This window comes from Eurypyga helias, unplaced genomic scaffold, assembly GCF_000690775.1.
Source record: "Eurypyga helias isolate BGI_N326 unplaced genomic scaffold, ASM69077v1 scaffold969, whole genome shotgun sequence".
In the NCBI taxonomy this organism is placed as follows: Eukaryota; Metazoa; Chordata; class Aves; order Eurypygiformes; family Eurypygidae; genus Eurypyga; species Eurypyga helias.
The window spans coordinates 171,930-189,143 of NW_010273798.1; the positions used below are offsets into that span (position 1 = coordinate 171,930).

The window sequence follows — 17,214 nt, forward strand, 5'->3', positions numbered from 1 at the left end:
TAAGAAGCTGGCATTTTGGCAACTGCAGCATCGTGCTCACAAGCGCATCTACTCTGTTCAAGAGACTTACTGTGGCTATGTTGTAGACCTAACCTCTGCAATTTCAGAGCAAGGGGTTTTGCAAGCATCTCAGACAGTATCACATGACAGGGATTCATCCCTTTCTTTTTCTAATATGATGAGCAATCCAGACTCTCAGAGGAACACAGCAAAGAGAGAGTGAAATGTATAAGTTGTTAAAACAAGGCTTCTTTAATAGCAGAAGCTTACGTTGCAGATTTCACCTGCAGAATAGTGAGATGGTTGACACAATTTTTGCCAACTGTATTACTGTTTTGTAGCACTCTGTTAGTTTTCATAGTTATTAATTTTTCTCACTGAAGGCTTATTCCATTTTGTGTCATTCTTCTCCAGATAGAATCCTCTCCTTGCTACCTGCTGACCGTAAGGATCATCCGGATGAGAAATCTCCAGCGAGTGGACACCTGTAAGTATCTCCATTCTTAGAGGTATCTCAGGGTACAGGCAACAAGTTTTCTTTTATTTATAATTGTATACCAACCTTCTCTCAGTGTTTCTAAAACAACCCAGTGTTTATGTAAACTAAATGTTATAAACCACATCAGCCCTTGCTGCTGTTTCATTTAATGTTATTCTTGTGCTTTCTCATTGGCTTTAAAGACTTGAATGTGGTTTTGAGTATAAGTAGTTTCTCCCCAAAAAAGAAGAGTTTCTGACACCTTTGTCAGGTAGACGAAGACTGCATCCCATATTTTCAAAAGTTAAGTGACAATTTTGCCTTTGCCTTGTACCACCTTGGGAAATGTGTCTGGGAGGGGGAACTTTTTCATCCCTTCCGATTTTGGTTCTGATACAGATGAAATGAACAAGAAAAATCTTTCTAAAATCATTACCACCAGGCTAATGCTATTATTAATTACTCTGACATGACTGTCAAAAACTGTGCTGACTGAGAACTGGACACCTTGTGCTTTCTAACGCTCCTGCAGCAGTCTTGCAGTTGTGCAAGCATGAGTCACACGGCAGGAAAAGTGGTGGGAAGTGAGTGAGCAGGAAAGGAAAATACCACTGTTTAGTTAAAGGATATGGACTACCCAAATGTGCAGTGAGGAGGGGCATTTCACGCAAAACAGACAAATTAACAGTTTGGTGTTTTTTGAATCAATACATCTATGTGACCACCTGTGAAAGGTTGATGAAACTAGCTCTAGGGTGAAGCATGGAAGGGATGGTGTAACCCTGACACCTCTCTTGATTCTCTTCTTTCACTGCAAGCTGCAGCAAATGGCATTATAGTCTCTTGCACAGGAAGAGCCAGGGAAGATGTTCTGAAAGACAAAGATCTGGATTTACCATGCAGTACCATTACCATCTTAACCTCTGGTTGTCACATGATTTTCTGGAGGGCAAATCAGGGGACTTCCCTGTGTCACACCTCCGCGTGAGGGATATATTAGCCATATCTTGGGTCACCCTCTGCACCTGCACCTCCCTCCTGGTCCATTGCTGTGGCACATGTGTGATGATGCAATAACACAGAAAAGTTTCATCAACAACTCAGATCTTCTGCATGTCAGACGGCAAGACAATATCACAAATAATTAGGTTGTAGAAAGACATTGTGCAAGCAGAACTGAAGCAATATTTTGCATTAAATACACAGCTGACTAGTTTGTCTGCATCTACTCATATAATTAAGGATTGTTTGATATGCTCTGTATCTCAATCTACAGTTAAGATACAAGAATGATGAATCACATCAGTAGATCAGGGTACTTCGCCAGGCAAACAGCCAACAGTCATTGATCTCAAATGATAAATCTGAAGACATGCAGTAATCATACAGAATTACTTTTAAAACATTTCAAAATATCATTGCTTCTAGGGTTTCCAAATATATTTGAATATCTATTTTTGCAGTTTAAGAAGTCTTCAGAGCATTATTATCTGCATAGAAATTTCCAGATTAAAAAAAAAAAGTTAATAAGTCATAGAGAATCAAATCGATGCTCATACAATTCTCTGAGGGGGATATATTCAGTAGGTCCACTGCAAAAACCATCGACAGTTGAGGAAATGGTGTAACAAAAGAAGCTGTAGAAAGGCACCAACTGTCATGACAGATCTGAAACAAATTCTACATCCAGAGGTACTACAGGCCTTAGGAGTAGAAAGGAAATTATTGAGGACGACATGGAATCTGTCTCTGCAAAAAGGAATAGGAAGGAGAAGGTGAATAAAGAGTCATTTTTCACTATTTTTCACAATGCAAGAAGAAAGGAGCACCCAATACAATTATCAAACATGAAGTTTAAAATTTATAAAAGGAATATACCAGTAAACTGTGGAATTCATTGTCATGGGAATGTATAGATGTTAAAATATATCTGTTCAAAAAGAAAATATTTATGAAGCATAAGTCTAGCAAAGGTTATTAAACATGGTATTCCCAATGCAAACTCTGGTTTGGGAGAGCCTTACTCTGGCATTGCCTGAATGATGGACAGTGGACCAGGTGCAGTACTGCTCTAGAATTAGCTTGTTTCTTCTGCTCTGCAGCAAGGTGAGAAGGTCTATTACCTGGCAGAGAAATTAATAAGAATTTCTTTTTTAACATGAAATATCCTAATGTTGTTTTCTTCTGTCTCATCCTTGGAAAGAATGGAATGGAATGGAATGGAATAGAATAGAATAGAATAGAGTAGAATAGAATAGAATAGAATAGAGTAGAATAGAATAGAATAGAATAGAGTAGAATAGAATAGAATAGAATAGAGTAGAATAGAATAGAATAGAATAGAGTAGAATAGAATAGAATAGAATATTTCAGTTGGAAGGGACCTACAATGATCATCTAGTCCAACTACCTGAGCAATTCAGGGCTGAACAAAACTTGAAGTGTGTTATTAAGGGCATTGTCCAAATGCCTCTTGAACACTGACAGGTTTGGGGCATCGACCACCTCTCTAGGAAGCCCACTACAGTGCTTCACCACCCACTCAGTAAAGAAATGCTTCCTAACATCCAGTCTAAACCTCCCCTGGCACAGCTTTGAACTGTTCCCATGTGTCCTATTGCTGGATACCCTGGAAAATATATAAGCATCTCCATCTCCGTGTCCCCTCCTCAGAAAGCCATAGAAAGCAATGAGGTTGCCCCTCAGACTCCTTTCCTCCAAACTAGACAAGCCCATAGTCCTTTGCCGCTCCTCACAGGACATTCTTTCTAGCCCTTTCACCAGTTCTGTTGTCCTCATCTGGATGCATTCAAGGACCTTCATATCCTTCTTAAATTGTGGGGCTTTTGATGCTGCTTATTGTTTACCTGTACCCACAGGAATGGTAAAGACCTGGGTATGCCTACCAGACCTTAATGCAAAGTGGGCATGGGTGTAAGGAGAGCAGGAGGCAAAAGAATATAGCATGCAACCAAAATGTCTGAAGTGAAAAGATTTCCCTGGGAATCCTGATTCTCAGATTCATCGGACTGCAAAGCCCTTCATGCGATCAGTGTGAGGTAAACAGATGGGACTGAGGTAATTTCTGTTGTTTCCACCTGTGGGCTTGAACTCAGAGCAGGAAGGCAGCCTGTAGAAGCCTTTTTCCTTCTCTTTAAGATTTTGTTAGGAAGGAACTGGGGAAGGGGGAGGGAAAGGGAAAAAGAAAACAGAAGGGAAAGTATATCTCCTTTTTTTTAAGGAAAAATTTAACTGAATTAAAAATGTTTTCCCATTTCTGCATTATAATGTTTAAAAGCAGAAACCCAATAATTATGGCATCAATTGACATATCACAATGCATTATGTAATGCAGTTCTGAATTTCAGTTCTTCATTCTGACTTGGACAGAACAAACATACTTTCAACAACATAAATTGCAGCCTCTACCGGGTTTGAGACAGAGCCAATGGCCGTAGGGTAACACCTGGCAAAACCTGGAAAAGGAAGGAAAAGGACAAGACAAGAAAAAGCTCATATTGCAGCCAGACAAGTTTTTGCCTTTCCCCATAAGTTGATGTGCAGGCTCCTCTTCCCCCGATCTACCTGCAGAGTCCTTACCTATTGCTGATGCATCTTCTCCATTTACTGCTGCTGTCACTAGTCCCTAAAGTCTCATATCAAAGGACGTGCGTTCTCAAAGTTAGTTACCTTTTGTATTACATGGTATGTGCTCATTTTATTGTTAAGGACTGTGCAAGAGAGAGTTTCAAGGTGCTGAAGTATTTTGCGTAAACTGCATGAAGAAATATTGCATTCCCTCAGCACACAGTACATCACATTTTTGGCTGTAGCCATTTGATATACTTTAATTTGTGTGCCTTTGAGTAATGGGACAGAAAATCTTTCACTACCCTTTGCCTGGAGAGATACTTTGTCCCTCTCTTACTGAAGTTGGCAACTAGTTAAGATCCAATGCGTAATTCAGTGAGCTCCTGGAAGAAGCCTCTGCTGCCTCCTACAGTGAGGGTAGTTCTGCAGCTGCTGTCACAAACCCTCACCAAGAAAATCACTGAAGGCAAGGCAGAGATGGAGACCTTTTGCAGTTGTTCTCAGAAGTTGGAGGAGGGTCCCAGGATCCTCTCATCAGAGAGCAGCTGAAGGTTAGTGTGTGCATGCATGCACACGTGAGTACAGGAAGACTTGTTGGTTGACAAAATAAAGTGGCTGACTAGAAGAAGAAATTCTCACCCTCTTCTTTTATACACAACATTGCTGTTGTCTGTAACTCATGAAAGGAAGAGTAGAAACCATCTCCTGTTCTAGGTCATCCCATGGTCTGTACTTTTTCCTTCTCAGAAGGTTACCTTGAAAAGACTTGTGTTACATCAGGCATTTTTGCCTTGAAATAACTCATACTTGCTGTTGGTATCAGGGAGTAACCTTTCCAGTGTCATGCTGCACCACTGACTTTGCCACATTAACAATTGGTTTTGCCTCTTCCCCACCCAGTAAGCCAGGCTGATTGCTACGTGTCGTTGTGGCTGCCAACTGCCACATGTGAAAGGTCCCGCACTAAAACTGTGAGAAACTCCAACAATCCGGTGTGGAATGAAACCTTCTACTTCAGGATCCAGAGTCAGGTCAAGGTAAGGAGCCAAAGTTGTCTGCTTGAAGCAGTCTGAAGATTTTGTGTATCATGGGTCCTATCTGTCTCCTGAACTGTGCCCAGGAGTTGTTTAAGAGATGGCGTGTGATAAAGGGCTGTTCAAGATGTTTAACAGCAGAAATGAGTGAGTTCTCATGCCTGTTCAATGGTGTTGTTTAGGAGGGTCGGAAACTGAGCTCAGTATTGAAGTTTTAGGGAAACTAGAGACTCATATGAATCAGTGCAAGATGGATACAGAATTTGGAAGTTAACTAAGCTGTCGAAAAAAAAGCCAATGTATTACTCATGTTACAGCAATTAAACTGAACTAGCGAAGAATGAATATTTGATTTACAGTATGTTTTTCCAAAGAAGGATGATACTCAATTTCTCCACTTTTCTTCTCAAACACACCCACAACACTCCTTCTTCACTAGACCTAATGATGTCTAGACTGTAGAAACTCTAAAAAAACCTTCTCCCTCTTTCTCCAGAATGTGCTGGAGCTGACAGTCTATGATGAAGATTTTGCTACTCCAGATGACCATCTCCTCTGTGCGCTCTTTGATACTGCTAAACTTCCAATTGAAAGAACAGTGCTCCTGTATTTCAAGCCCAGCCCAAAGGTGAGAGCAAAAGATAAAACAAGTGGGAAACCAGTGGAGAGTTATACAACACTTTCAAAATCTTGGGGTGAGCTTTCTGAATCTGCTATGTATGACATCCCAATAATGGCTACGTGAATTCCCAATCAAAATGTAAACACAAATAATGTGGTAAAATATCTGTATTTGAGGGCCTGAGCCCCTACTTCCAGTATATTTATAAATTATTAAAGAGCATATGACTGAAACAGTGTGGAAGGTAGGGGAGGAATCTCACTGGGAGCTATCTTTAAGCAACACCAAGGCTGCACCCCTGTTGCAGGGTGAATAATCGGTAACATTTTTTTTCATGTAATTCATAGCCACTACCTCCTGTCCTTTTGATTGTACCTGCTTTCACCCTGTCTGTATCTCAGCACTGTCCTTGGCAGTGATACCTCATCTAGACTGCTGACTTGTCTATCAAAATTAGTGTGGTTTTGGAACACTGAATGACTGATTTACTCTGTTTCTCATCTATAAAAATGGAAAAGCAGTCTTAATATCTTGCATGCAACTTCTTGCTGCCATGGGCATATTGCTTCTGGTAACCAAACTAGGTCACTCACAACTAGTTCATACATATCAACACTGCCTTACAGGGGGTTGCATAACTGCAACTGAATCACTCAATAATTCCAGTCTCTATTATGTTGAAGTGATGGGTGTAAAGTATCTTTAACTTCCCAGCTAATAGCAAGGACAGTAAGTCATGGCAGGACTGTGTCAGAATAGTTAGGAGAAAAAGGTAGAATTCAGAAGACAAAGCATGTTATAAATTGTCTTTCTGCAGCAGCTTCACACTAAGAGGTAAAAGTACAGGTTGTTTTGATGATACCTTGAAGAAGGAAGGCCATGAGGAAGGAATCGTTAAACTACCTGGTTTGAAATGTTGTTTCAGACCTCCTGGCCTGAAATATTGATCACAGGCTGTGGATTGCAACCAATTACGTCAATATTGGCATAGTAGGTGCCTGGGTTTAGACAAGGGAGAAAACATGTAGCTACTTCATTTAATTTCTTGTTCTTGCTTTCAGGCCAAGGAAGAGCTAGAGGTTGAATTCAAATTGGAGGCTGCGTAAGTGATATATCAATTATTTAAAAGATGCAAAAAACATTAATTGCTAACATAAAGAAATAACATTAGAAGTCATACTTCGTGGGAATCCTGTAAAAAAGTGCCAAACTTCTACATCATTACTGCAGTCTCAGATACCTGGTTGATCCCTCCAGTCAATTCTTCTGTAGTTTAGTTGCTTTCAAAAAATGCACCTCCCAACATTGTCTCTTCTACCCACTATATCAGATTTCTCTAGCTGGGGACATTTCAGAAGACTTTCTGAGTGTGTGTGCATATGCTGGTGTGCATGCATGTCTATCAGTCTTTCCACGGCTGTTTCAGCTCAGGCTTTGGACAGACTTCAAATGATCAGCCGTGCTGGTTAGGTTCCTAGTGTATCTCTGACTCCTCTGATTTTTCCCTTGCAGAGCTATTGTGGTCCTAGAAATTCTGTTTTCTTTTTTCTCAAAACAATGACAATGTTTTGGGCCAGCCTAAGGTCAGTCCTCGTAGCAGTGGGAAGACAAGACCAGGATTCATGACACTCTGCACCATCTCCTGACTTCACCTGAATGATCTGGAAAGCTTTTATTTTTCCACGTAATTGCTACCCACAGCCCCTTTGATTGTATTTGCATACCAGCAAATGCATAGAACTGAGCTTTCCAATGGGGTTATGCTGGCATATTAGCATGTTACCACTGAAATACCTGTACTTTACATGTTATAGTGAGGAGAAGAATTCGTCTGCTTAACCACAGATTCCATTTTAGATGATTATGAGATTGCACTGCAAAAAAGCAGCCATGATACACACCGCTTCGCTTTGGTACAGAGGCAAGTCCCCTCAGAGCAGTGCTTGGTTCAACCAAGCATGGAAAGGAGCTTGTTACGTACCTGCTGGCATCCCTCTGGCTGCCATTCTTCTAAATGGGAAGAAAGGACAACACCCTGACCAATGATGAATGGGCATTTGTTTGATCTAAAAAATTCATGGTTTTAATTTTGTTTTCCAGTTCTGGTCCTCATGAAGCAATTGCTACCAATGGAGTCCTGGTGGTATGTGTCTTTTTCCCAAGAAATTTTCTATAAGTGTTTCCTTAATATAAAGGGGAAGAGAGAGTGGGGGTTAGAGAAGGCAGTAGGCCAGTTCTTTTTCTTTCTTCCCTCTTTCCTGTTCATTTACTTTGAGAATGGAATATTTTATTGCCCTGTTCATTGTTCATATCCCATTATTTCCCATTTGTCCTGTATTTCAACACACCACACATAGAGCTTTCCTCTAGTACCAGTACTCCTTCAAAAAATGTGCTGCTATCAAAGCACAGTGGTAAAAAAGCTGTGAAGCCACTTGCTGGTAACCTACCTAGCTCTTTCCTCCCCTGGGAGTTGAGCCATGCCTGGTGGGTAAGCTCAGCACTAAATATTGACTTATTATAATTGCATTACGTGAAACAAGAGGGAATGTAATAAAAAAAAAACCCTAACACAGAAGGTTAGTAGCAATGCTTCTTTAGAAAACCCTTTCTACTACTGACTCTTGATCTCTCAGCAATATATCTTTCATTTCTGTTTTCCCAGTTTAATCCTTTTTACCTGTGCTACTATCCTGAAAATGTTCCTGATTTTATTCCTTTGTATCTTCCTCTTATTGTGCCCAATTGTATCTCATTGTCACTGGATGATGTCTACAACTCCCTCAGAAGCTTTTCCTTTTTCTTAGTCAGTGGCTACTGGGCAAAATCCCAGAAATTCCAGGGAATTAGGCACATCAGATAACTAGACATGTCCAAAAGCTGAGTGATGCACAGTTCCCCGTAACAAGGTTGGGATGTGACGATCTTTCTCACAGATTCCTGTTCTCTGTCTTGTACAGTGTCGTGAACTTTGCTGCTTGGAAGTTGAAGTGGCAGAGAAGATGAAGCAAAAATCAAGTAAGGTTATTGCTTTGTTATCCATTTACCAATAATTGCATGCTTACTGATGAGAGGATGTCCCTTTCATACCATGCATTGGTGGAATAAATAGTATTTATTGTATTCAGTGCAGGTGACACCACGTAAACACATTAGGTTGTTACAGACTTCAGTGACTACATCTTGTACTCCCTGTGTAAATAAGGTCTATTAAACCCACATTAAAGTTGAAATCCCAGTTCTGTATAACAACAAGAACATTCACAGTCCCTTTTCTGTGAAAGTGGCACCCGCTTTGTTCCTTTCCTTTCACTGTCAGCGCTCCCTTCAGAGCTGAGTGGAATAGCTCCCTTCCACTAGACCAAGCTGTGGTCCAGACTCTACATCTCTGCTACCTGCACCCCACTTTTAACCAAGCCAGCACAATTTTCTGATTAAATCTCAGTGACATTTCTCACGACCTTTGCTTTGATTTTTTAGAGAAAGAGCTTTCCCTCACTGTGAAGGGCTCCTTTGAGGGGACGCAGGATATCACATTGGGCCCTGATGGAGTGGCCAGTCCGGCAGGTCCCACCAAGTTCCACTATATCAAGTACGCAGAGCCGACGCTGGACGTGATGTTGCCAAAGAAGAGGCGCTACCACCCTGTATGTTGGAAGTGGCATTAATGATGAACTGACCATGAGTGCCTCTCTAGAAAGTGGGAGGAGGGGGAGAGGGTAAACCCATTACTGGTTTTGTCCTAAAGCATGTTGTTTTCCCAGTGGACCTGCAAGTACAGCACAGAGACAGGCTCCCCAGTTGTGATGCTGAATTCTCTGCCCATGGGAAGGAAAACGACCATTGCAGAGGTGAGCATCACATCCAGCTGTTGGGAATAAAAGGCCACTCAAGTACAAACCATTGCACATAATATTGTACCAGATGGCTGCTAAGAGGGTCTGATTTTTCTCAAACCTTGAACAAACAGGAGCTATGTTTCTCCAGCTGTTTTCTCCACAGAAGCAAGTTGTCCCTCCATTAGTCTCCATTATGTGCCAGTATTGAGTACAGAGACCAACAAGGATGTCAGAAAATATGATCTCTTCAGTAGATCTCTTCCTGTTTACCCAAAAACTCATTGACCCCTCCGTTGCTTAGGGTCCAATCTGAAAGTTGTTCCTTGGACACAAGCTAGGAAAAAGTCAGTAAACCTGCCCTTAGTAAAGGGGCTATTAAGAATGTAATGAGAATATTGGTTGAGATAGATGTGTGCTGTATAATTTTGAATTCAATTAACAGACGAAATAGATCCTTTCTATAAAAAAATGTGTTTCTGCTGAGAAACATCAGCAGATGTCCAGATTATTAGGGACAATCTGCTCCAAATATTAGTTGTTATGTTGTGAAGAAATGTGAGAACATCAGATTTCAGGGCCATTAAAACATCCTCTCAGACCAGAACACTTTTTGTCAATTAATATGAAGGTTGTAATAATGATTTAAGACAGGATGAAGTCTTGGCAGAAGCAAATGCAGACTTGCAGTCTCTTCACTGTGAGACTGTGACCAGGATGTCAAAGATCTTCTGTGTATTGGAGCATAAAGGACGGGAAATGTAGAAAAAATGGTATTTCAGGATGCTGCAGAAAGCTTGTGAATAACAAGGGAAATGGGACCTACTGCATGAGTCTCAGGAACCTCCTATACTAAGATCATTAATGATTTCTGCAGCCTGAAAGCATTTGGGATATGTGGGTGGGGATGTTCCACTAAAGATAAGTGAATACTTTTGGAAATATATGCCAAGATCTCAGATATTTACCTTTGTTACTGCCAGAACTTGCTGGGGTCTACATTAAGCACTGACCCCAAGAAAGAAAGGGAAAAAAGAAATTTAAAAATAAAAATAAAAATTATGGTACACATTCTTGTTTTCCAGGAGAAAAGATTTGACTTGAATGTGAGAGCACAAAGCTGGTGAGACATCTTCTATTATTCCTAAAGACTTGGGTTATTGATTTTGGTAATGTTTTAGCCACATGGAAATGACACAAGCAGTCATTCTCAGTCTGAAAACTAGAATGTGTTTTTAGTAAAACATAAAATACATGCACAGTACATACATAATTAGCCTTAGGAAGATTTGGCTTTAATCAATAAATGTTGACAAACATATTTCTCTTAGCATTATCCCTTCCCCTCTGACCACAGAATATTATTTTCGATCAATGTCAATCTCTGAAATTCGCAAAAAGAAAAATGTTCACTAAAATACAGAGTACACAGGAGGAAACATTAAAATTAATCAGAAATCATGAACATTTTTTTTCTTAACTGTCAAAATTCACTAGCAATAAACCTTATATTCTGTTAAGTCTAGTTATACTGTATATTGAGCAGAAACTAAGGAAGACAATGTGGCTAGTGATTTGACATGTATAGACATGCTCGTTAATACTCATCAGTAAACATGAAGGTGGTTCATGTTATCCATAGCTATATGTAACACAGAGAACCAGGCAAACTGATCTTTCTGTGTGTGTGCCTGACTAGGAAATAAAAGGGAAAAACAACTTAATTTTGAATTCAAACAGTTTTCTATCATTCATTTCAAAAAGGCAAATGATCAGTGACAACAGGAAAACCAGCATTATTCCAGGACAGGAAAAATGCTTCCTGCTTACTTATTTTACGTTCAGAGAACTTTAAAAGCAGTTTGTTTGTACCTTGATTTACAATGGAAACTGGCTTTTGCAGCTCCACCTAACTCAATTCCACTTGCGTGTCTTCATTTATAAATACAGTTGTAATCATTCGGCCGATTTTATCCAAGTCCAGCAGTGGAGAAACCTCATCAGTAGATTTCATTACTAGCTTCATTGAAATTATGGACTCAGTAGAAGAGGGAAGTTCTGTCACTGAAAGAAAAAGCAAAACCCTGCCATTTTACAAAGCCTGGCCAAGGCTAGCTGGCCAGCCAGGGAGTCCGCGGGTAGCTCTGGCCTGAAGACACCATGCCAGATCTCTTGCCCATTGATATCCTTTAGGCACATGACAGCAAGAAACAGGAGGGAGATTAGTGAGAGGAAGAGCACAAATACCCAGGGAAATATCATACAACAGTGAAGCGTTAATGAATTGCTTATTAAATTCAAAAACTGGCGCAAAGGAACTCCTCCTCTGAGGAATATTATGCTTTCCAAGTTTTGATTCAAGGTTGATGTGAAATACAACTGCCAGCGTTGACCCGTGAGACAGCTTGTGCAAGCGGAGACGGATCAGAACAGTGGGAGTGAAATCCTGCCCCAGCAAACTCAGGGACACGTCTCCATCCCTCCAGGGGCTGGAGGTCACCGAGGTCATCCTTCCAGCGTGCAGGGCTGCGCGGCCACCCGTGCCTGGCAGGCGGGTGGGTGGGTTTGCTGCCCGGCGATGCTCACCGCAAGAGAGGGATGCATGCCCGCGTGGGTTGCTCCATACGAGAGCTTTCCTCCACGTTGGAAACGCCAACATGGTGTTTATTTTTAGGTTTAGAATAGGAAAATATCCCATGAAATGGGAATCAATACACTCATTTTTGACCATTTGCACAGATTTTCTAAATTTTTAATTATTTTAGTTTTAGATTATTCATTTGTAAATGATGAAGAAACAATATACAGTTATTAGTAATAATGGGGTATAATGCCTCTGGTTAAGCTTACTAATTGAAATGTTTTCCTACTTCTAAATATAGAATATTCCCTCTTGTTCCTGTCGTATGGCATCACCCTGTTTGAAGGGAAGGGTGCTGTAGCTTATCTTTGATGGAAGACCTAAGATTGACATGATTACACACAGTTAATATGTAAAATATGTGCTTGTTTTCACCTTAGTAATTGTTCCTGCCACCAAGACCTGGACATGCGCTTTGGGTTTGACTTATGTTCAGAGGAGATGACTTTCCTACGGAAAAGAAAGAGATACGTAGCAAGTGCCATGAAAAATGTTTTTCACCTACAACAGGATCTGCAGGATCATGAAGTATGTGTGTGTTGGAGGGGTAGATCTTGAATTTCTAGTACCTTCATGTGGTCTTCTAGATGAGTGGTCAGCAAAATGAGCCACATGTATCTGCTGTGAGGGTACTGGTTTGTCCAAGTGTCTTAAGTACATTTACTTCTGCTGCCAAGGCTTGTTACTGCAAGAAAACGTAGTTGCAGTAATTGCATCCTTTGTGACTGTCAATTTGGAATTTGTCATATATGAGGTGTGTTCATCCCTGCCACCCTATGCTATAACTGGCTTGGTTCAGAAATACTCTGTGAATATTAAATACATTCCATAGCAAAGGTTTCTTCCCTTACTCAAATTTCATCATCGTGTGAGAGTTTACGATAGACAGCTTTGAGTGCTCCTTAAAAGGTATTCACTTTCTAGCAGTTTTGAAATGCCTTAAAATAAATATAAATCATTTTAAAATAACTTCACAGTACTGAAGAATAACAGCATTGATGCTTAGCAACTTAACAACTCAAATGTATTTCTTCATGGGGTTGACATGTGCATATTCATACAGTAGTAGTAAATATGTGAAATAAGAAAAAAGTGACAAAGGAGTGGGAAATGTAGAGAAAATACATTGTTGCCTCCACAGAAGGGTTTCTTCTTATTTATTGGTGCCCCTATTTGCCCTAGATGTGGGCAAGAACCCAGGTTTGGGTTAAACTCTGAACTCATATTTAGCCAAAAAAAATTGCTTTTTGGATACCCAAAACCCAGTAATTGCTTGGGTTTGGAGCCTTTTCTCCCAAAAAGAGACCCAGGCTCTGAGATCAGGACCTGGGCTGGGTGTGCTGGCCAGACCCCTTTACAGTCCAAGATGCCATGTTGAATGTTGTTGGTGTGAATGTTTCATCCTCTTCTGCCCAACAGGTCCCGGTTGTGGCTATCATCACGACAGGTGGAGGACTGAAGTCAATGACAGGACTATATGGCAGCCTCTCTGGACTCAAGAAATTAAATCTCCTGGACTGTGTAACATATATCAGTGGGCTGTCTGGCACCACATGGTAAGCCAGTTTGTGCAGGAGGCTTGGCCAGGCCTTTTGAGGGTGATGCTGCTGCAGAGAGTAGCTTCTGAAAGCAGACAAGATCAGAAGATTTTTCTTCAAACGTCATAGAAACAAGCTGTTTCTCAGTAACAGGCCGTTAAATATTGCCTTGATCATAAACCAGTGTTATTAGCAATTCTTTACTGTATGTTGCAACCCACATTTTCAGCAGTTAAATATGTGTATGGCAATTACACTTGTCAAAATAGTTTCTAAGTAGTTACTGTGGATGTAACTGTGGATACCCATAGCATCACACCTCTTCCTCTTTCCTCTTTCCACTAATCTCCCAGTTGTTGTTCCCAGTAAGTTCTGAGAATGGCTCTGCTTTCTAACTGGTCATGCAGAAAAACTGCAGGAGAGTGCACACTTACCCATGCAACCTGTCATTCTGGGAAAGGACAGAGTTCCCCTGTGCAGCTTTATTCCCTGCTCACAGAACCTACAACTGCCCAACATCTGATGGTCCCACGAAGTGAAGGCTGGTGAAATAGAGGATGGCATTAAAGTAGAGCATAGTGATGCCATAAGATTACCAGTAAGTGACACCAAGCCAGGATACAGCAGCTGGTGTGAACAGATTTCAGGTTCTAGAAAACAAGCAAAGAAAGTTTAATTTTCTGCCTAATTTTTGCTTCAGAAATGTACTTACGTTCACACCTGATAATTTTTTCCCTTAAGCTGCTGCCAGTTCTGTTTAAAAAAGAAGTCAAGAATATAAAAAATTACCTTATCCTTCAGGGCCATCTTTAAAAACGTCACAGAAACTCTGGAGTGTTCATTCTGCTGGATGGAGCAGCAAACCCAGAATATGTATGAGCAGAAATGAATCCCTAAGTGTAAACCCCTGTCCACAAAGGCACAGCATTTCAAGTATTTTTAACTCCTTTTGACTTTTGCGATCTATATTCCCTTTCTCCAGGACCATGGCCAACTTGTACAGAGATGCCTACTGGTCACAGAAGGACCTAGAGTCGCATATTGGTGAAGCCCAGAAACAAGCAACCAAATGCAAGATGGGCTGTTTCTCTATGGATCGCATGAAGTATTACAACAAGCAGCTTTGTCAGCGGAAAGAAGAGGGATACAGGACATCATTTATAGATCTTTGGGGGCTCATGATTGAGTACCTACTAAATGATGGGGTATGATGTGTATTCCATTTCTTAGAGAATGATGTATTTTTCTCTTAGTGAATGCGGAGGAAACTTGCCTATCATTTCAGAGAACATACCTCAAAACTAAGTGGGGTTCTCCATGTCAAGAAACACTCAGATTTTTTTATTTCCTTTAATAGGCTGCCTGGGAAGAAATGCATCCTATATATTAATAAATTAGGTTGTGGATGCAGCCATTTGAACTCTGGCTGGTATTTAAAATAGAAGCAGAGACAGTCTAGGGCTGTCTGCTTAAGATGCAGATTGCGCATGCAAAAAGAGTTCAAGATGCAAAGCAGGGTAATTTCAACAGTGTGAAAACTACCCAAAGCAAGCATGAAACTGCTAGAGTGCTTGGTGATTTGACAGGTAACTTGATCTGCAGGGTACACTGGAGGCAAGAGCATATTTTATTTTTGCTGAGAAGGACTGCTCAGACAGTAGCTGTTTTAAGTGATGTTAATTTTTACAAGCAGTAACAAATTTGCTCTTCTATTATTTGAAGTGGTTTCTACCCTTACAGTACAGCAGTCCACTGCCTCTTCCCTCCAGCTGGACCACAGTTCAAGGATGTGTGCTTTGGCACTTGGGAAGTGGGGAGGGACGAGTGGTTGAGGATTGACCTGAAGTGTCCTTCAGTGGGGGCAGGAATACTGCAGCCATTCAGACATTCATTTGGTTTCGTTTGTTTATTTTTATAAAAGTACATACATAGTATTCTATATATGTAAACAGAAAATACATATAGAGAGGAATACTACATATTGAACAAAGATATAAGCTGAATAGCTGCTTCTCTTTTACTCTCAGCTAGATGAAGTTCCCCTCACAATCTAGCCAAGCATCTTTCCCTTTGCTGACTATTGCTATGTAGTATTAAACTCTCCCTGACCTGCCAGAAGTAGTTGCTCTCAAATTTGCAGCAGTTCATGAGATTTTATAATTTTTACAAACCACTTCAATGAGAACATGCTTCTCCAGAAAAGCAGCTGGGTGGGATGCAAATAATTTACTGTCAAATTCCAGTCCCGTTGCAAGGTTGGACGGTGATAACTGTTGTGAACTAAGAAAGGAAATTCAATGCTGACATGCTCAAAGGCTTCCTTCAGCCCCGGAAGAGCAAGGAGTGCTCATTCCACTCCTCATCCCAAGGGGCAGCTTGCCCCTACTATTTGTCAGGGCAGTGCTTTCTAGTAAGTACAGACATGTATGCCGAAGTAGTTTTGCCTCTTCTCATCTTTCTGTGAACCCATTCACCAAGTCAGGCCAGACCCTCTGAGACCAGTCTAACACTGGCATGTGGGTTCCTGCAGCGCTCTGTGCAATGGAGCTGCCACGGCGTGTCCTGCATGCTGTGGACACAGCCACCCTGCTCCGCCAGCACTGGGGCCATCCAACTCACCATGAATTTTAGCCTCTTCTCACACAACTGTTTTTCTTCAAAACCAGAAAGACCCCCACAAACTTTCACAGCAGCAAGAAGCACTGTGTGATGGCCAGAACCCGCTGCCCATCTATGTGTCTGTCTGTGTCCGAGACAACTACAGCACCAATGATTTCAAAGGTAAGGATGATGTTTCAGACCCTGTGGGGCTAAAACTGGCAACTGAATTCCTGTGATTCACTCCTCTTTTCTTGGCAGCACTTGGAGAAAGCAGTCCTGGTGTGTTAGTGGCTTTTTGGAGAAATAGCCATCACCTCCATGCCTTACAATTTTAATACAAGAGCTTTTTGAGATTGACATTTCACTGCCTAGACATACACAGCCAAAACCCTGCCAGAAAATCTATTTTTAAAACATTATCTGATCTACGTAGAATAAAAAGTATTGGAGTTTTCTGAGAATTAAATACTCCTTTTTGTCAATGCCCTATTATAATTTCAATGTGACGAAAGACCGCATAGTTATGTTAAAGTTTGGGAAAGCATCCAACCTACTTCCAACTGAATATTTTGCTTTCCTCATTGCTTTGATTATTTTTTCCATGAGGAGAAGCAGCTGGAGGAGGAGAAGAGGCGGAGAACACATTCAGATCAAATTTTCTGTGGTTGAGCTGAAAAAAACAAACCACTTCTGAATAAATTGGGCATTGTGGTCCATGACCTTTCTGGCCCAGTCTTTGCTCACACTGCATTTATATCAGGCAACTGCACTTCACTTGGAGAGAATACCTGAGAAAATCAAGAGCTGGTCTGTCTTCCTTAGTACCACACATAAAGAGTATAATTGGCTTCTTACAAAAAACTTAATTCGGAA

General features: G+C 40.9%; 1 protein-coding gene across 1 annotated transcript in view; it reads left to right on the top strand.

Moving 5' to 3' along the window:
* Positions 1 to 426: 426 nt before the first annotated feature.
* LOC104515575 (cytosolic phospholipase A2 epsilon-like) overlaps positions 427 to 17,214 on the top strand; it is a gene marked incomplete at its 3' end in the record, with an annotated part of 20,655 nt that continues 3,867 nt past the window's right edge. The window contains exons 1-13 of the mRNA XM_010159597.1: positions 427 to 487; positions 4,970 to 5,106; positions 5,600 to 5,731; positions 6,787 to 6,827; positions 7,826 to 7,868; positions 8,686 to 8,743; positions 9,206 to 9,372; positions 9,490 to 9,576; positions 10,647 to 10,684; positions 12,583 to 12,730; positions 13,622 to 13,758; positions 14,723 to 14,945; positions 16,407 to 16,521. Coding sequence (XP_010157899.1) covers positions 460 to 487; positions 4,970 to 5,106; positions 5,600 to 5,731; positions 6,787 to 6,827; positions 7,826 to 7,868; positions 8,686 to 8,743; positions 9,206 to 9,372; positions 9,490 to 9,576; positions 10,647 to 10,684; positions 12,583 to 12,730; positions 13,622 to 13,758; positions 14,723 to 14,945; positions 16,407 to 16,521 — 1,354 coding nt within the window. The remainder of the gene's footprint in view (positions 488 to 4,969; positions 5,107 to 5,599; positions 5,732 to 6,786; positions 6,828 to 7,825; positions 7,869 to 8,685; positions 8,744 to 9,205; positions 9,373 to 9,489; positions 9,577 to 10,646; positions 10,685 to 12,582; positions 12,731 to 13,621; positions 13,759 to 14,722; positions 14,946 to 16,406; positions 16,522 to 17,214) is intronic.